We start from the raw sequence: 21,768 nt of genomic DNA, 5'->3' as shown, positions 1-21,768 counted from the left end.
CAAGAACCCTGGACTTGTATCGCGTCCAGAGGAACGCAGGTTTCACCTGAATGGTGCCAAACTGGACACAGCCGGTTTATGGACCGAGACAGAAACAGCTATACACATAAACTGCAGAGAGAGGAATGCAATCTATTATGCTCTCCAGACTTGGAAATATCGCCTCATCAAATCATCCGTGCTGATTGCCACAGACAACATGAGAGTGGTGGCCTACATTCAGAAGCAAGGCGAAAACCAAGTCCAGTTTGGAAACAGATGGAAACAACTCAGCTATTTGCTTTGAGCGACTCGTTCAGCCGCCGGATGGAAATGAGACATATTCCAGGCAAACTGAACATACTAGTGGACAGCCTGTCCCGGAGAGGGAGGATCGTTACCATGGAGTGGACTCTTCACCCAGACGTTTTTACCTGGATAACCTCCGTTTGGGACACCCCGCATCTGGAACTCTTCCCGACCTGTCTCAACCATCAACTTCCGGTTTACGTCAGCCCAGTTCCAAGTCTGAGAGCTCTCCAGCTGATAGATGCACTATCCATGGATTGGACAGGACTGTTCGCCTACGCGTTCCCACCATGGTCTCTCCTAGACAAGGTCATGCAGAAGTTGGAAGTGACAGATTGCACAATCATCCACATCGCTCCAACTTGGCCAAACAGGACATGGCATCCCAGACTACTATCGCTCCTGATGGGCGAGCCACTCACTCTTCCACTTCACAAAGATCTCCTGCGTCAGCCCAGGTCGAACCTATTTTTTCTCCAATCTTCCCAGCCTCCATCGCCTCCATCTCACTGCCTGAAAAGTATCTCACAGAGAATGCAGGCCTCCGGGTACTCTCAAGCTGCCTATACTGCTGTCACAAGATCATGGAGATCATCATCCACCAAACTTTATTTAGTTTATTCGTCTAGGTGAGACACAGATGTGGTCTAACTAATGTCACAGTGGACATTCCCATGGTTGTGAATTTCCTCTTACACCTACGACAGGATAATAACTTCTGATATGGAACCATTGAAGGATATAGATCCTCCCTCCATTCTGTTCTCCAGCTCGATGGATAAATGATTGGAACATATCCGGTGCTTAACACACACATTCAGCCTAGAGGATATTCACATTTCCCAGATCTTCCCAAAATGGAATTTATCAGTCGTCCTGCTTGCTCTACTAGCCTCTCAATACGCAAATGCTACTCTTCTCCAAAAATCACATAAAGCAGCATTTTTGCTAGCCATGGCTACCGCAGCTAGAGTTTCTGAACTCCATGCTTTCAACTATTCCAGTCTCACTCACGCTCCCAACTGGACCTCCATCCCCGTCTACCAGACTTTATTGCCAAGAATCAGTCCACGGCTCCTGGTCCATTGGGTCACAGACATTATACTATTCCCGCCTTGGCACCTACGGTGGATCATCCCGATTGCCTCCTTTGTCCTGTACGAGCTCTCATGTTCTATCTGACAGCCACTTATCCACATCGCCAACATCAAAGACGTCTATTCATCTCATGCAAGACCCACTTGGATAAAGATATCACTAAAACTATGGTTGCTGGTTGGCAACAACCTTAGCAACAAGTTATTGGCAAGCACAAGATACTCCTCCTATTTTGGGTTCTAGCTCTGCCCACGAAATCCGAGTTTTGGCAACAAGTCTGGCATCCTGGTCATCCGTGTCCATTGAACAAGTCGGAGCAGGATGCCAAGGGGGTCACACAATACTTTCACTGGCTTTTACTTGTGAGATATCCAGCCAGACTTGACAGGTATTCATTCGTTGGGAATGATTATACGTCAATGTCCCTATTTTTTCCTTCTTTCTACGAGGATCTGACATCAGCAGCTACAGACTAACTAGTATGGTATGTAACAAATTCAAGGGCTACCTGTATTAGAAAAGCTGACAAACAGATCTACCGGAAGTGACGTCACAATCAGAAGGAATATAGACTGAAAGTGACATTATAACCGGAAGTGACGTCATGAATGACGTCAGATGTTCTAGAAATGACATCATAAACCAGTTGTAAAAGAGGAATTGACATAAATAGAACGGGAAGTGACGTCATAACCGGAAGTTGATAAACCGGAAGTGACGTCACTCTCAGAATCAGAGACAAATGATGAGTTAGAATAGAACTCAAGTCATCATTTCATGACTATCAGCAAATAATAAGGTACTTCAGGTGAAGGTATCACATATTGACTGATATAATCATAATACCAGATTTCAAGTCCTCTAAAAGAGATTCTAGAGTAATTACCTCTTGAAAGGGCTTGAATCAGGTAATATACAAGAACTCATACGACAGTATTGGATTGCTATCAACAACACAGGGAGTCACTTGAGGCAGATCCCGCCTTTTTTTTTTTATCCCTCTGGTAAACTCTGGCTATGATGTATAGTTATCATTGTTAATAATTCTAAGAATACTACCTCTATTACATCAGGAAGTACTCCCACCCACCTCCCCAATTCATCTGCCTCTAGTGGTGAGATGTTTTGGAAAGAAGTGACGTTTTTCCCGCCTTTTTGCACTGAAGAGCTAAAGAGCTACCTGGGTTAGTTGACAGTGAAGAGGACTTCTTTGTGTGTAGGTAACAGTGAAGAGGACTTCTGTTGAAAATCTGAAGATTTAGTAATAGTATGTCTGCCGCAAAAATACAGGATTTATGGCTATGATGTAATAGAGGTAGTATTCTTAGAATTATTAACAATGATAACTATTGCTCGGTAATTCTTGCGAATGTTAAAAATATATATAGCGTTTTGGGATATTATAACCCGTGTTCGTTTCTCAACTGATTACTTAGTTTGTTTCAGGTGTTTCACAAAGGTTTGAAGTCTTAAAGGTCAGCCGAGAAAGCCCACGTGACAGCTATTTTCATAGTGTCCATGGTTCTTTAAAAAAACTAAGAGTTAGATAACAATGAACAATCAAGCAACCTATTGTCGGCTAATCCTTTTTACAAAGTATGTTGTTTTTTCATCGGCACTTCACACCATGATATGAGTCTATTCCGTCTGCTTTAGTAAACCTACACATGTAAACACTTACTTCTGACAAATCCACTGTGATTAATCAATCAACATATTTTCTGTTGATCCTTTTATGGCAAGGAATGATTAGTTGATCTGGGCTGGCGTGCATATTACATAACATACATTTCACCCTACTTCATACCTGGATTCAGATTAAATAATTACCCCAGACACAAGAAATGACAAATGAGAATCTTTCTCCGTTAATCTGAGTGGTGCTACCACTAACTATACCTGTAATAAATTCATTAACTGAGCTTCAAGTGAATGACAACAAATACGCAGGTGTAGGGTTATACCACGAAACATGGATGACAACAAGAGATAGCAATCGTATCATCCGCGCAACCCCAAATCCGAAAATGCTTTCACTGCATGGATACTTTTTTTTATTATCAAACTATAACCATCAGGGGTATTTCCAAATACCGATATCCGACGAGCTTCCACCGTTCTTTTTGTCTGTTTCTTTTGGCTGAAGAAATTAATTAACATGCACCATTTTTTGAAATCTTCATAGATAACGGTTAACCAATCAGTGTTCAAAAATATGTAAAACAAATATTGCCTCCAAGTTGATTTAGCTGTCCTTACAGACGGTAGCCCAGTCTCGTCACGCTTGGTTGCGTTAGCCAGCAAATCAACTCAAGGCAGCTTGTGAGCCCTAACAGGCACTATTTTAGACAGCTGAGAAAAAGCCAGAGATTAGTGCCCCTTTAAGTGCCCCTTTAAGTGATAGTTATAATGGTTCCAGAGTTTTGTAATGGAGGTTAATCCCCAAATAGTGCAGTCTCACAGTCCATTACACTTAATGCGTCTCAGTAGTTGCACTTCTCAGATTTTTATTTGTATAAACTCTCCATTACTGTCAGCTTTCTATGTTAGGAATTGATATACTTAAAGCACCTGTGCACAATAGTGAGTATTGCCCATCTGTGTTTCAAACACTCGATCACACTGCACTGATGCCAATGTACTGGACAACCACCCAAAATATTACATCTTTGTTAGTATTTAATGGCATCACAAATAATTTGTGTGTGTTTATATTTTGCAGAGCCATTTTCGAGGTCTGTGTGAGGGACTGGTGCTACTTGCGACGTGTGGTATCTCTCTCGTGGCTACCAGAATCTACTTCATGGGGAACAAACCACCAGAGTTCGCTCCCTCGGATAACCCAGCTTCTGACTCTGATTGCCTGATGACTAGATTTCTAACCTATCACTTCCTGCCTACTCTTAACATATGGCTGCTCCTATGTCCCTCAATCCTCAGCTTTGATTGGTCCATGGAGTCTGTGCCATTGGTTGAAAGACTCAGTGATTATAGAAATGTATATACAGTCATCATGTACATTTCAATAGCCTATTTTGCTCAGGTTATTTTAAAGCAGTTGAACCAAACAGTCAGAAATCCATACCTGGGACTGAAAACACAGATGAATGGCAATGGGGTTCACCATAATGTCAATAATGGTAAAATAAACCCAACCAATTGCAAACCAAGGTTAAAAAGACGAGAATCTGCAAGTTCTTCTGAGAATGAAGAACTTGTGACACCATCTTCTGTATCTGCTAAACACAGCAATGTGCTCATCGTTTCTTTAGCCATAATTATTTTTCCATTTATACCAGCCTCAAATTTATTTTTCTATGTAGGATTTGTCATAGCTGAAAGGATTTTGTACATTCCTAGCATGGGGTTTTGCCTTTTGATTGCTGAAGGAGCAGAAATCCTGTACAGCATGTGTTCCAGTCCTGGCAAGAGACGCCTTGTACTCATGGCTGTTGCTGTGATACTGATGCTGTTCAGTGCTAAGACTGTCTCTAGGAACTTTGCCTGGCACACTGAGGAGAAGCTTTACACTTCAGGGATCAAGGTGAACCCAGCCAAAGGTATATAAAATAGATTTCATGGCCAGAATATAATTTTTCACCTGTTGTAATGCTGTTTCAACTGATTTAGTTTAAGCTAAAACATTTCACTGTTCTTTTGTATGGTTCATGATTCTTATAGTATGAGGATTCCAAGTGAATGGACAAGGTAAGTTGTATGTTTTAAAGTTTTGTGTACATGTTGATAACTGTACCCTGTCACAAATTGGGTGGGTGATCTAGAAATGTGTGTTGTTATTATTATTATTATTATTATTATATAGAAACGGGCTCTGTCCGGCCGTCCATCCGCCATGTTTCGTTTCTGGAGCATAACTCAGAAACCGTTCAATATTTTTTCATGAAAATTTGCAGGTGTGTCCAGTACATGCTGAACAGGTGCCTTTTGCTATTTAGAAATTTTTATTTTTTACGTTTCCATGGCAACAAGATGGACTTAGGTTCTGTGAGGGTAGGGTTCGTTTCCGGAGCATAACTCATAAACCGTTCAATATTTTATCATGAAACTTTGCCTGGCTTGTCAGGTACATGCTGAACTGGTGCCTTGTCTGCCATAGACAATTGACATTTCACACATGCTACATGTGGTTGACACATGTACACTGTAGGCTGATTATGTTGTTTGTGGTAAGTGCATTGTCACCATGATGGCATGAATCCCAGGGAAGTGCTGTCTGCCAGGTCAAGTAAACCATGTCAACCAGTTAGCTCATCACAAACCGGAGATTCAAGTCACTTTCTATTTTTTAAGAGTCAAAGAGAGTTGTTAGGCAATATACATAATTGCAAGATAAGAGGTGTCTCTGAGATATAACCACTGAACCTTTTTTGGTAAATATTTATCTTTTGCTTAGGATTTGCTGCTGTGCTTCCTCCTCCACGGAGCGAATACTCATTGAGAATGAAGATTTGAACACAGCAAACAAAAGCTCACAAGTCCATGTCTCTTGGCAAATGTGGAATGAATGTCATAAAGCTATCTATTCATTTCTATATGTTGCCTGAAGACTTTTTCCATATAACATAAAAACACTCTTTTTTCCTAGAAGAAGCATTTCACATCTGTTTTTTTTTATGCTTTGGGGAATCGTAACTATAAGCAGTTTCTTTTCATGAAAAATATCAATTTAAAATAAAAATAACATAGATTTCATTTGCAATGAGATCAAAAGGAACCGTACCACGCTTTACTTCTATGTACCGAAAATTTGAAATTTATTATCCAGTTCCTCTTCACTGTCATTCAAACATAATTAGTTGTTCCCAAGTAGCATCGTAACCACCCAAGCTATGATGCATGCAATAGCGGAAACCTCATATTTTTCCTGTGTGTGCTTGAAGTCATAACCTATGGTAACAGAAGTAACGATCTAGCACTTGGTAGTAAGTCACATTACTCTTAAGATTATTCCAAAAGTTTTCTATAATAACAGGCACATAAGTAAATATTAATAGCTGCTTCTGGAGTGACGATTGCACGCACATGAGTATAACTGGTGCTAGGTGTTTGTGAGGTCGTAATGGAGTCTCCCACTACGCCCGGGCACTGTACGGTATCCATGGCCCAGCCGACCATGGCAACCCAGCTGTCCACGGCAACCCAGCCATCCAGCCAGGTGACCATCAAGCCAGCCGACCATTAAGACACCGTACGGTTGTGGCACAGACTCCATGGGCCAGCCGTCCACGTCAACCCAGCCGACAGACCAACTACCCAGCCAGCCCACCGTTAGGACACAGTACTGCTACAGCACAGACCCCTTCCGACCGTCCAGTTGTTCGGCTTACCGTATGATCTCCATCAATCCGCGGATCCCATGCCAGCCGCACAGACCTCACGGGATTGTTCAGCCAACCGAGATAATAAGCACCGTACAGGTCCCGTTACATGCAGACCATAGCAAGCTGCACAGACTTTAATCATACCGGAGTCCTGGACACCGGAAGAGGACAGACTGCACGGGGTAGACGCGGCGGAACACCACGATTAACCATCCCCCACGGGAGCTACCCTCGGACACTCTGAGGCAGAAACAGTGTTTTGAAGACCAGGCTGACGACTCACCCCAGCAGGGATTATACCGAGAGTTATACTTATGTGAAACTAGATAAATTATACCCCCTCATGCCAAAACTCTAATCTCCTGTGACAGAGCGCCACTCCAGATGCCGGAATATGGGGGATGTCATGCTCCTACTTCGTCTCAACACATGCAGGCAAGGTAGAAGACCAGATGTCGGACAGTCTGGACAAGCTCAGACATAATGAACGACTACCCTTACCTCCATTGAAGCTGAAGTTGTACAGGACGCACCATGCTCCACTTTCGTATTTTCCGAGTATGGACGAAGATTTCACCAAGCTAGTATGCAACCCTAGTACTAATGTCACATTACCTGCTTCGCGGTTGTAGGATCTGTCATCAGTTTCCAGATACTCAATGGACATTGGCCCGTATATCAACTGGTTTGTCGTCAGAACCAGACACATCATTTCACCATTAATATTACAGTCATCTTATGAAGGCATAACCGAAGACATGCCTGTGACTATTAGGACTGATCAAGTTGGACTCATCCACAGCCTACTAGACACCATGGTCAGGATGCAAGTTTGGATGCTATCTCAGATCCGTTCTAAAGCTGTTTCTAACAAAACCAAGAAGTTGATCATGTCACAACCGATATCGGCTACCACAACATTCAACAGGAAATTGGTATGCATTATAGACGAGGCCAGACAAAATACTAGGGATTCCATATGTTGACTATCAGCCTAGCTGCCAAGTCCCATGGATCGTTCCATCCCCAGAGGCTTTCCTGGGACCAGAAAGCTTCATCATTTAAACAGCCTCCTAAGAAGAAGTTTGTCCCCTCTGGGAAGAATTTATTCCAACCGAATCGGGGGTACGAAAAGCACCAATCTTCTCTGGAATCTTTTCGTCAGCAAGACTACAAGAAACGAGGTTTTAAACGCTGTTGAAGATCTGGAGGCAGAGGCGAACGCAAATTCTGACCTGGACTGCGATTAACACCTATTGTCTTTCAAGATAATGCTGACTCCAGGACCAGTGGGAGGGCGTCTTCTGTCATACGCTGAAAATTGGAAGCAAGTTACACACGACCGCTGGATTCTGGACTCATGGCTCATTGCTCATGGGTACAATCTGCACTTCAAGAAACATCTTGAAGACTCAAGCTATTGGGTGCAGATTTCATCCAGTTGGAGCCAAGCTAGCTGCAGCAGATCTGACTGTTAGGACTCAGAGACTAGCGGAAACCAGCAACACCAAGGGCTTTTATTCTCCAGTCTTCATAGTCCCGAAGAAAATATGACCGACATGAGGATGATAATCGACCTAAAGATCCTCAAAAAAAGATACCTGGTACCTCCGCCAAAATTCCAGATTGAATCTGTACGAAAGTTACGGTCAACGCTGAAGACAGGAGACTGGCCTGTCAGACTTGATTTACAAGATGCCTATCTTCCGTCCAGATACACCCATCATCACGGAAATATCTACTCTTCGTGATCAATTGTCGACGTTATGAGTTCCAGGTCTTTACATTTGCAATATCAATAGCACCTTGGCTCTTTGCCAGGATTACAGCAGCAGTCATCAAGTTTGGCCACCTCCAGCTAGTTCGAATCCATGGATACCTCTATGATTTCCTAGCTGCAGACCAAGAGAAAGCTCAGTTACATCAGAACACAATATTCTTGGTCCAACATCACCTACTGAGGCTTCCTAGTCAATCCTTCCAAGTCTGAGACCACTCCCTTTCAAGACATCATAAACATCAGAGCAAGATTCCACCTAGACAAGGGATATCTATGCCCACCAGAGGATCGTTTCGACAAGACTATAAAGATGATTCATTCACTTTCGAGTCAACCCAGCAAGTCACTGAGGTGATGGATGTCTCTTCTAGGCAACTTAACGTCTCTACAAGATTTGACCTAATGTTACGTCCTCTACAGACGTGGATCAACTCTATACGATCCCACAGCTGAGAGTTTGAGACTCAGGTACCTCCCAGCTTAAATTGAGACCTGCATTGGTGGACTAACAGTGAGCATGTGATGTGACTTCTCCTTCGCCCGAACACCTTCATCCTCCCTTATATATGACAACAGATGGGATGAGTTCATCCAGTGGAGAAGACGACAAGGGATTACAACTAATGCTATATCCATCCCTATGGTAGTGGATTTTCTACTACATCTACGTCAAGACAATAAATTTCAACATGGTCTGATAGAAGGTTATAGATCGGCTCTTCACTCTGTACTTCACCATGAGGGATTATCAATCGGAAACCATCACATTACAGACGAATGAGATCCTTTCTACTAGAAGATGTTCGCACACCCTGTATCTTCCCCAAGTGGAATCTATCCGTTGTACTATAGGCACTGTTAATGGAACCTTAGGCGCCCATGGCTAAAACTACCTTACTCCAAAAATCCAGGAAAGCTTCCTTCCATCTAGCAATGGCCACAGCAGCAAGAGTTTCAGAACTTCATGCCTTGGACTATACTAGCCTCACCCATGACACAACAATGGATCTCAATAACTCTAAAATCGCTCCCAGACTTCGTAGCGAGGATTTGGCACCAGCAGCATCAGAGGGTGAGTACACACTAGAAGCACCTTGAGTATCAACTGCCTCCAGTGGACCGGAAGTGACATCATAACCAGAAGTGAGACCATAATCTGAAGTGACGTCAGCACCGGAAATAGCACTACAAGGTCCATCTAATCACGAAATGACGTCTTTGGTAGAAATAGACCTTGAGAGACGTCATTACCTAGTGAAAGAGAAGTGACAAACCGGAAGTGACGTCATAACCTGAAGTGAAGTCAGAACCAGAAGTGACGTCAACACTGGTTTTAGTGTCCCAAAACCAAATTTAACAAGAAATGACGTCATTAAGCAGAAATAGATTAGAAATGACATCATTATTACGAACAAGATCAGCAAATATAATGGTAATTCTCGTGAAGGTATCACATATTTGACTGATTTCTGATACATTTCTGATTTTCAAGTTCTAGGGGGGAATTTCAGAGGAAATTATCTCGAGTTAGGATTAGAATCAGTAAATAATGTTTTTTCCAAAAGAGGATTACTGTCATTTACACAGGGAGGTACTCGAAGCAGATCCCTCCAGGTCCCTCTGGTATATTCTGGCAGAGATTTCATAAGAATTATCAAGCAATAGTTATCATTGTTAATAATTCTAAGAATACTACCTCTATTACATCCGAAGTACTCCCACTCACATCCCCCAACTCATCTACCTCTAGTAGTTAATGGGAAAATAGTCAGGTTCCCGCCATTGCATACCTCATTGCTTGGATGGTTACGATGCTACTTGTGAACAACTAAGTGTGTGTAATTGACAGTGAAGAGGACGTCTGTTGAAAATCTAAAAAATTTAGTGAGTGTGACTGAAGCCAAAATACAGGATTCATGGCAGAGATGTAATATAGGTAGAGATATTGAGATATTGATACGCTGGCATGTGTTTGAGGCATCACCGACAAAAATGATGTCAGAGGCAGATACCTATTTTCATTTGTTACTTGCCTTGGCATGTGTTTGTGATGGGTGCCACCGGCACTAGAGGTAGTATTCTTAAAATTATTAACAGTGATAATTATTGTTCAATGTCATCGAACCAAAACACTTTTTACAGCTTAGTTACCAATTAGACGTCTGTCTTCTGGGGAGAGGTAGTGCCCACTACTAATTTTAAGACACAGATCATATTTGATTGCTAATCATTTTCAGACAGGCTCAGGGCATGAAATAATTTAAACTCACACGCTTGAATTTCTAAACGATACACTGCCTGGGACCCTAGCTTCCAAGGCTGCAGTCTGCAAATATTCATTTTGAGCTTATTAGATAAGTCTTTGGTTTTCGGAACATTAGTTCTTGAAATGCATGACATGGCAGTTTCCTTCAGGTACTCAATTTATGCTATTTCAGTATCCCAGTGGATATTTCACAGGCATTGCAAAATAATCATCTGATTCGCTATTCCAACTCAAATTATGCATGCAATGGAGGATAAGAGAAACAATTGAGACATTACAATGAGTAAAGCAAGAGTGCCTACCAACATGTGACAGTAATATTGAAGGAAAACTTTAGAAAAAACACTTATGTGTCATCGACAACAGGACTAAATACATAAGCATAAATGCTTTTGAACAGGATCCTCAGTTTTACAGAGCTGAGTGAGAAGTTTGTACATGTTGTCATTAAGTCAAAAGAAGCTGTTATTCTATAGAAACACGAGAAAAGTCACAGAATGGAAACTATAGGCTTGTTATTGTATTCAATTGAATATGAGGACTGAAGTGTACACCTCAATTCTGAACATCACCTAACCTTTGAAAAGCTTGCATATTATTGTATTGTTCACTCCGGCTTATTAAATTCTAGCACATTTTGTATGCCTATGAATTTCTTATTTAAACACAAACGAGGACTAAAACAAGCTTTTTGCCCACACATTTAGAATTTTTTAAAGTTTCAAATCATATTCACAACATTTTCATTATACTTCCTATAAGCCATTGTCAAGTAAAAAGCTGATAGCAATCCATACAGTAATTCGATTAAATCACATAGGAATCTTCATTGTCCTGTAATAAAGTGCATCCTCTCTGGTAGCTTTCCAATGTGCCTACAGTCCCAGTGTGCCTTCAGTTTTAAAAAATGGTCAGATGGTCAGTTTGAAGTATATAACTTTTCACCTGATTTACCAATAATAAGTGAACTTGTCCATTAACCAATTCCAGCCCTTACCACATCATTCAGCATTGTGAAAAATCTAACATACGTAGCCCTGGTTCGATTAGGTATGAGAGCATAGACGCATGGGTACATGGCACCATTCACCATACAATGTATAACATAAAGTTGATTCCATAAGGATGGGCACACATTCCATCGATGTACCATGTGTCAGCCTGGTGAAGCATGCTAAGCATGTCATCAGAGGCAAAAGCTAGAATCCTATCATTGTCACCATCATCTACACACAATAACTGATATGCATCTTTTAAATTGTTTGATAGGCATTACTTAGAAGTTGACGGATGACAAGGTAGACACAATTTTATGGATAACAACTTCTTTAATACTGTAAAAAGCGACGTTTCGGTAAAGATCCTTAAACCGTGGTCAAGCAAGACTGAATGAGGGACTTAGTACAGAATATATATAGTAGGTGGATGATTAACAGCAACAACAATAGCATATATGAGTGGGATACCATAGGTAAGGTGTTGACAACAAGGGGATAATACTGTCACAACATGATGGACAGAGAACACATAGGTGGAAGCCAATGGGACATAAAGCCAATTAAACAGTCTTGCTTGACAACAGCATAAGGATCTATACTGAAACGTCGCTTTTTACAGTATTAAAGAAGTTGTTATCCATAAAATTGTGTCTACCTTACGCATCCCTTGTCTTGAGTCCATGCTCCCTTAAGTTGAACCTCGGGTAGAGACTGATGAAGCTTTGGCAGGACCTTACTTCTGTGGCGGTAAAGGGATGACTTGAGTTGGGTGGTGCTGAAACTGGTTCACCATTTGTTGTATGGGCATCACTTCTTCCTGCACTCTCTGTCACAGCCTACTCAGGAGATGAATAATGGTCTTGACATTCCAGTAACAAGTGAGCAATGGATTGCAAGAAGAGCCTGATTGCAAGATGGACATACCTTGTCATAGTGCTTTTTGTGACCGAGTCTGAGGCGTTAGATGGCCATTTCGACTTTCCTTTCATTTGAGTATGGCTTTTGGTGGATCTTTGGTTGCATTTTGTATAGCCATCTGCTGATCTTACTTGTGTCCCACTGGGCTTGGTATCTTTGGAATATGGGGGCTTTGATTTTGATTTTTATCTCTAGTATACTAAAGGGAACAGGCTGTATCTAAGCTTTGTCTAGAGCTAGCTTTGCCAATGTGTCTCCTTTTTCATTTCCATGAATATCTATGTGAGAGGGGATCCAACACAGCTCCACCTGTTGCCCTTGGTTCGTTAGTTTTGTATATTCGTATAGAATGTTTTTGACTGTGTTTGGCCTGGAGTTTGAATTTCTGCTTCTGATGGCTTGAAGTGCACTTAGTGAGTCTGATAGGAAAACTGCCTTTGCTTCCGGAAGTCTGGTATGAGTTTGAGTGCATGATGAATTGCCTCCAATTCAGCAGTGAATACTGACTGACCATTAGGCAGGCGAACTGATTGTGCTTGGGATTTGGAGCTGTGGATATGGATCCCATAACCAGCAGCACTGTTGTTGAAATGATTCTTGGATCCATCAGTGTATATATGGCTCCAGTTGTCCCAGGTTGTTTGAATTTTAGTGATAGCTACTCATCATAGTAGGGTTGGGTGTCTTTTTTAGTGACTTCTGATGTCAAAGCAGTATCAACTTTCGGAGTTTATAATGTCCAGGGAGGGTGTAACCCTTTGCAGTGACTTTCTGGTGGCTGAATGTCATCACAATTGTGACTTCGGATGAGTTCTCATACTAATATCCCAGATGGCTTTAGTGAGGGATTTTTCTCAGGTGTTTTTGTCTTGCCATATCTTTTTCACCAAATGATTTCTCCAAAGGGTTTGATCTTCGTCCCTACAACGATAATATTGCCTGCTCTCTTCTCAGTTTCAATGGGAGTTCTCCTGTTTCTACTTGTAGTGCTTCTAGTGAAGTACCCGTTGCTGAACATGTGGCCAGCAGTAGGGCTTTGTATTGTATTCAGGCGTCTGAAGACAGTATTTAATGCTGAGTAAAAGAACTCACAATCATTGTCTAGTTTTGATCTGATAAGTGATTTGTAGAGGTCCAGCTGAGTGTCGCTCTATGTGCCCTAAGATGTGCCTGAAATTTACCCCAGTACTCAGACCTTTTTATGAAAAGTTCCTACTCCTAATACTTTCCTACTTTAACTCTATTATTGTACCATATATTACGCAAGAGGACAGTTCGTTTGTGAACTAATATTATGTTTTTGTTATATGTATATCATATATGAAGGCGATCTCATTGTAACATTTACACCTTAATTTGAACATGATGCAAAATTGGCCTTTTGGGCACAATCACGTATAAATTCTCTCTGTCTCTCCCTCTCGTGATTGGGGCGGTCGGGTAGCCTAGTGGTTAAAGCGTTCGCTCGTCACGCCGAAGACCCAGGTTCGATTCCCGACATGGGTACAATGTGTGAAGCCCATTTCTGGTGTCCCCCGCCGTGATATTGGTGGAATATTGCTAAAAGCGGCGTAAAACCATACTCACTTACTCACCTTCTCGTGATGACTTTGACATAAGTAATACTGTGTATATTTTGCTTTTATCACTGATTAAACATTGTTGCCTCAAGTATTAAAACCAAATTTTGTGCTCGATATTATCCAATGGGCTTGATCTGATATGGGTTTCAGCCAAACACCATTCCCATTCCCTTGTCATCAATATGTTAAAATGCGCTGGTGGTCGCGCGACTAGGACGCTGTTACGTGTCGATTCCCAAATTGAAACAATATGTCCATCCAGAATCTGTTCGTAAAAGAACTCAGCGTGAAAGAAACAAACAACCAACAAGTAGTTCATAATCAACAACTGTATTATAAAATTCACTAAGTTTACAAATCAATACATACTACTGCAATTACAATGGCAGTAAATAATAGAATGGTAGTAGAATATTTAATGGCAATAAATGATACGATGGCAGTGGTCAGTATCAAATACAAAAATACAGTTGTGACAGCAAAAGACAGTTATAATAAGATATATATGCACCCAGCGGCGACAGTGGTCAAGCTTCCAAGACGAGCAACTGTCCCCTTATATACAGTCCAACACGCTTCCAGAACACCACAGAATATTCCATACCAGGCCAGCGTATACCGGAAGTTTTCACACCACACTGGTATCTTAATATAGTAGCTTCCTGACCCCTGCTTAGATTAAATGGCACAACATTCCTGACGACTAATCACTGCCCAAATACAATACAATTAGCGTCTACCAAATATCTACAGAAACAATGTAACACAGTTAAAGTGAGTGAGTGAGTATGGTTTTACGCCGCTTTTAGCAATATCACGGTGGGGGACACCAGAAATGGGCTTTACACAATGTACCCATGTCGGGATTGGAGCCCGGGTCTTCGGCATGACAAGTGAATGCTTTAACCACTAGGCTACCCGACCGCCCCTCAAAAGTAAAATCAAGATGTACAGGCTCCAGCATCTTCTCAGGATTATGCTCATGTTCAGTAAAAGCATGTAATTGTATTGATGCATCTACTCAGGATAAAGTTCTGATTCATTGTAATACCCCGCTTTTTTTTTTAGAATGTAAAGATATATTTGGATATAAGTCTTCTGCTCACATGTTCTCAGGAACTAAAAACAAAGAAAATATTGATTATAGTGACCTATGGACTCAAGGCATGCTTAGACGAAAACAGCCTCAATCTAGCCCACCCAAACCTAAAATAGTACAGGAAAGACAAAGAATGGTCTCATGAGAGTCGAAGACACAACAAAATAGAAGACCACAAACCCAATGGGAAAAAAGTAGTCTTTTGCGCTGACTTCTCCCGATATCTTAATAAGATCCTAACAGCTCAAGATATTGCCAAAGAGCTAAAGCACAAAAGTATTATTCAAATAAATAAGTGTGGAAGAGGATGTGTTGTTGTCGGGGACAACCTCACAGAGTCAGTTGACATGCCCAAAAGCATAAACAGGATCAAACTAAAATGGGGAACCCTAAAGTGGCTTAGCAATGTCAGATGCACTGTACATCTGGACAAGAAAATTCATGACGACAAGTTTTTTTAACTTGTCTGTCAAGCCCAAAAGAAAGTAACTCGTGTTCGGGATCAAATCAAAGGGCACAACCAACACGCTCAGGAATACTCACATTACTTGGCAGGTCAGTCCCCGACCACCTTAATTTAGGCTGTAAGGACATAGAAACTATGCCATAAAGGAAAAGGCCAACCCAATGCACAAACTGTATGCTCTATGGACATACAAAAACATCATGTAACCAGCCACCCAAGTGCAAAAACTGCTCCCGACTGCAACACATGGTGTACAAACTGAAAGAAAGAGGGTCATTCATCCTTGGCGCCAAAATTTCCTAAACGCTTGCTCATCAAGCAAACGCTTAAATAAAATACCTTCTCAGCAATCTGAATCCAAATCTATTCAACCCACTGAGGTCGAAAAAACTCAAGCGACTACTGATCACTCCACTGAGCAAACAATGAAATCTGCCTCTACTGAGCAAACAATGAAATCTGCCTCTACTGAGCAAACTATCGAATCAGTGGGCACTGATCTGCCTGCTCACAGACACAAAGCCACTGCACAAACGCAAGGGGAAAAAGACTCAAGCCCCCAAATCAAACCCCATGCCTTCTAATTCACCAACTGAAGCACACGACCAACAAATCAGTCAGGCAAAGAATACACCAGCTCATGGTAAACAAAAGACTCAAAACAAACAAAGTTGTAGAGTTCATTGCCACTGCATTGATCCAACTTAAAAGCAGTAAAATGAGTGCCAAAGCCACCTGCATCCTCAAACCGGTTTCCAAAATACTGGAATACAAAGGAACAAATAAACAGTTCCAAAAAAAGGGTATACCCTAAAACTCAATAAGCGCTCATCAAAACAATCATGGAATCAATACACTGGAATGCAAATGGCCTTAAGAGCCACGGCAATGAACTGAATGCACTTGTCAAGAAACCGTTGAAAAAGCCAATGTTTTCTAGTACAGGAGACTAAACTCAGCGAAAAAGCCAAATTCACACTACCTTGGTACACCCAATATAGAAAAGACTGAAAAAGACTTATGCCTGGCAACAAACCCATGTAATCTCCCTAAAACTGGCAAATGGGAATGAATTACGCATAGCCAACATTTACCACAGGGTTACCAATGAAACAAACATGGGAGAGCTGATGAGACTAGCTCAAATAGTAGGCAAAAATGGGATAATCCTTGGTGACTTTAATGCCCACACTCCTTTATGGGAAGACAGGAATGATTCATGCAAATACTGCAAGATATGGTAGCGATATGGGTTGAGGACGACAATCTCATAACTCTGAACAACGGCAGTCACACATGTTATGACCAAGTCAAAGACTGGAAAATGAAATGAAAAAAGCTCAATTAAACCTAGCTGCAGTATTTCTGGACTTCAGCAAAGCCTTCGACATGGTATAGCATGATGGACTCCTCACTAAACTAGCACAAAATGGAGTAGAAGGGAACATGGCAAACTTCATAGACAGCTTCCTGCAAGACAGGTCGCTATCAGTTATAATAGGGAACAGTCAATCTGATCCTATGACACTGTACAATGGCACGCCACAAGGCAGCATTATAAGCCCAACCCTGTTTAACATCATATTAACACAACTCTCCAACCCAAACTTCTAAATTAGCTGATGATGGAGCAACGTGGGTGAAGCACAGAGATATTTCCCAAATCCGAAAAAAACTCCAGTCAGCCCTGGACGGAGTAGATCAATGGTACAATAAATGAGGGTTCATCCTTTCCAGTGAAAAAACTGTTAGAAAGGGGAAAGATGCTATGATACCCCGTGTCTCCATTAAAGGCAAACCAATCAAATTCGAAAAATCCTCAATATTTCTGTGGGTGATCCTTGATCAACACCTCACTTGGCCCAAACATACAGAATATGTGGAAAACAGATGTAAAAAATACCTGAATGTATTACGGGCAATTTCAGGGACATCTTGGGGCACATCGAGGGACACGACCTTAGGTGTGCTTGACCCTGTTTGTAGTGATCATTGTCCAGTGAACGTAGGAATTAATATACCTAAACCAAAATGTTTTCTATATACCAGAAATAATTTAATTATAATCTTATTGATGTTTATGGATTATTGGTAGATGTCAATGGTAATGGTAATGACTGGAACGAGTTAATAAATAGCACAATGATAAATAGCACACAAATGAACAATGAGATCCCTCGTTTAATGCGTAAACGCAACCGTAAACATAAAACTGCAAAAAAGAGAAACTTTCCCCCAGATTGGAAAAACTTTAGACAATTACCAAATCTAGTTGTCACCTCTGTTAGAATTGCACAACAAAATTACTGCAAAAAAATAGATGAAAAAATTAATAATTCCCGAGGTTCTAAACCTTAGTGTAGTTTAGTGAAGTGCTTTCTCAAAAAGAAAAATCCAAAGACTCTCTTTCCAGCTGTTATATATATATAGATAAGGTTTATGATGATGATGTTTGTAAAGCAAATATTTTAAAGGACTATTTCTCTAAACAATCAACAGTCGAATTCCCATCACAAACATTGCCAGCTGTAAGTACTGAGTGTTCTAACATGTTGGACCATATTGTCCTCACTTCAGGAGAAATTCAAGATGTTTTACTTTCTGTTGATACCACCAAGGCATCTGGACCTGACGGTATAAATAACAAACTTATCAAAGTTTCTGCTAAAAGTATATCCCTCCCATTATCAGTAGTCTTTAACATGTCACTTCAATATTCTTTTTTTCCATCAAAATGGAAAATAACATCTCTATTGCCAATTCACGAAAAAGGAAATGTAAATGAATGCAGGAATTATAGACCAATCGCACTTACCAGTTGCTTGGCAAAAGTATTTGAAAAATGTATCCATAAACATGTGTTCAACATCTTCAAAGACAACAGTATTCTGAGCAATCTCCAGTCAGGTTTTACCGGTATACCAGGCGATTCCACAAGCTGCCAATTATTAGACCTGTATAATTTTATTTCAAAGGCTCTAGACAATGGAAAAGAAGTAAGGGCAGTGTTTTGTGACATTAGCAAGGCCTTTGACAAAGTTTGTCATAAAGGATAACTTTATAAATTATCTTCATGTCGAATTCAAGGAAAATCGTTGAAATGATTTGACAGTTATCTATCAAATAGAATACAAAAAGTGGTTATTAATGGTAAAGAATCACAGTTAAAATCTAGCACGGCAGGTTTTCCACAGGGATCGGTCCTATGACCATTATTATAGTTTTGATCTTTATAAATGACCTGGTTGATGATATAGACAGTAATATGCGTTTCTTTGCAGACGATACGTCACTTTATATTTTTGTCGATGATCCTAACACAGCAGCGATTAATTTAAATGTTGATCTAGAAAGGATATCCGTATAGGTGAATGAATGGCAAGTAACATTTAGTCCACACAAAACTGAAACCATAATGTTTTCAAGAAAAATTAACCCAAGTCAAAAACCTGTTCTTAAAATGAAAAGTTCTCCAATAACAGGGGTCTCATCTCACCAACACCAAGGGCTAATTTTACAGCAAGATGGCTACTGGTCAAATCATATAGATAATATAGTAGATAAAATAAGCCCAATGATTAACTGCTTTAGAACTTTCAAATACCGCCTGTCCAGAAAAACGTTACAGAATATATATTTATCTTTTATTTTACCAATATTCGACTATTGTGACCAGGTATGGGATAACTGTTCTCAAGAACAAGCGTTGGTATTGGTAAGGCTAAAATTAGACGCACTGAGAACAATATGTCGAGCTACTCATGGTACCAGTCACGAGTCTCTATACTCTGAAACAAACCTTACACCCTTATCCAAAAGACGGAATCTCATAAATTAAAACCATTTTACAAAATGGTTAACAAGCTGGCCCCTGAATATCTATGTAATCTTGTTCCTCCTAATGTCTCAGCGGTGAAAAAAAACAGCGATAACTAGTGCAAAGTGGGTATTGTGAATATGACTGCCCAGGAACAGGTACCCAAAAAACACTTCACCCGAACATGCCACCTTTGACGGTGACAAAAACATGGTGAAACAGGTTTCCTACCTATGGCATAAACTGCATGTGCATGTTAGCTGTATAAATGCGTTCGTCTGCAGGGTATAACCACACGTGATGAAAGCACACAAAAGAAATGCCACTACTGTCACAGGAGCAGAGAAAAAGAGCCATCGGTATGGCCGAAATGGGGGCAACACAGGTCCAAATTGCCAGAAGGTTTGGTTGTACACCATTGACAGTAGCCAGGCTGATTCAACGTTACAGGCAGACAGGGAGGACACAGGAAAGGCCTAGAACCGGACGACCCCGAGTGACCCCGAGTGACAACACCACTGGAAGACGGTCAGATACGGCTCATTCACCTGCGAAACACATTCGTAACGGCGACGGCAGCAACAGCAACAGCGTTGGGACATCCCAACGTCCAACGTAGCCAACGTACACATGTACAGTACTACGACAACTTCGTGCTGCTAGAATCCGAGCGTATCGTTTTCAGAGGAATGGTACTGACTGCTCAACATCGAAGCCTGAGACTACGATGGGCGAGGCAGGTTCGACACTAGCAAGTGAGAAATCGGCGTTGAGTGCTGTTTACTGATGAAAGTCGGTTTAACTTGTTTTGAAATGACGGCAGAGAACGAGTTTATCGATGCAGAGGGGAACGTTTGGCTCCGGCGTGTATTCGAGAGGCCCATCCATTCGGCGGGGGAGGTGTCATGGTGTGGGGCGGTATTTGTGGAGATCAGAAGACTGATTTGTTGATTATACAGGGAAACCTGAACATTGTGCAGTACAGAGACCACGTGTTGCAGCCAGTTGTGCTTCTGTTCTTACAAAACCAACAGACATTGTTTCAACACAACAATGCCAGGCTCCATACTGCAAGACTGCCTCGGAACTTTCTAAACCAGCAGAACGTTGACGTTTTGCCCTGGCCTGCCCACTCACCCAATATGAATCCTTTTGAACATCTGTAGGACCATCTTGACAGACAGATTAGAGCACGCCATCAGCCTCCCGTCAACAGACAAGAATTGCAGCAGGCCCTGAGAGACGAGTGGCAACGGATTCCAGTCCACGTCATCAGAAGACTGATGTCATCAATGAGGTGGCATATCACAGCATGTATTGAGGCAGCTGGAGGTCATTCACGCTATTGAAGGCAACTGTGTCGACAATTAACTTGTAGTGTTTCTGACAATTTTTTGGTAACATTTAAGACAACTTTTGAAAATGAAATTTCTCACCCCACCATTGTTTACCTTGAGCTTACATTACATGTGATTGCACAATTTCATTCAAACTGTTGTTGATCAGTCATTTGTTACCCCTCCCTAGATTATATTATAATTCACAACAAAACCTCTTGTTATTTTTTTATCGATCATGGAACTCGACCTATACTTTCTTTTGCCGCCCAGTTTATATGGAAGTGCTACAACATCTACTGATACTAACCATGCTATTGTACAATCTGTCAATTTGTTCATTGCAAGATCTACAATATTTAAAATCAAAATATGACTTCTTAAGGATTACAGCGATCAAATAGGTGTTTGTATGTGTGATATGCTGGTATGCTGTTTGTACCGATACATGTATGTGTGTATTAGTGTGTCACTTGTATATCATCATAATATACTGAACCACAAATGAAACGTCATCATGGATAGATATATGAGAAACCTTATTTGTCCAAACACTGTAAACATACTTTGAGACATATTAAAAAGATGAAACTTGGCAAAACTGATTATCAAGGTTGAAATTAAAGTGTCAAATGATCTTAAAGTGAAACACAACACTAGTCTCTGAGAACATGGCATCACAAGTCAGCATCTCGTGTGGCTGCCATGTGCATTGATGACTGCCGTGCAATGTTGATATATGGAATGGATGAGGCGGTTGATGAAGGCAATAGGCA

General features: G+C 41.1%; 1 protein-coding gene across 4 annotated transcripts in view; it reads left to right on the top strand.

Moving 5' to 3' along the window:
* LOC124118346 (protein O-mannosyl-transferase TMTC2-like) overlaps positions 1 to 21,768 on the top strand; it is a 475,717-nt gene that overhangs the window by 68,223 nt on the left and 385,726 nt on the right. For 3 of the 4 annotated variants that reach the window (XM_046480439.2, XM_046480438.2, XM_048383558.1), the window contains exon 3: positions 4,109 to 4,946. In XM_046480439.2, the coding sequence (XP_046336395.1) occupies positions 4,109 to 4,946 (838 nt within the window). The remainder of the gene's footprint in view (positions 1 to 4,108; positions 4,947 to 21,768) is intronic. The other variant, XM_048383557.1, reaches the window with a different exon arrangement.

Source organism: Haliotis rufescens, unplaced genomic scaffold, assembly GCF_023055435.1.
Source record: "Haliotis rufescens isolate VD_foot unplaced genomic scaffold, xgHalRufe1.0.p SCAF_5, whole genome shotgun sequence".
NCBI lineage: Eukaryota > Metazoa > Mollusca > Gastropoda > Lepetellida > Haliotidae > Haliotis > Haliotis rufescens.
Note: the sequence above shows the minus strand (reverse complement) of the source record. Positions and strands in the feature narration are given on the sequence as shown.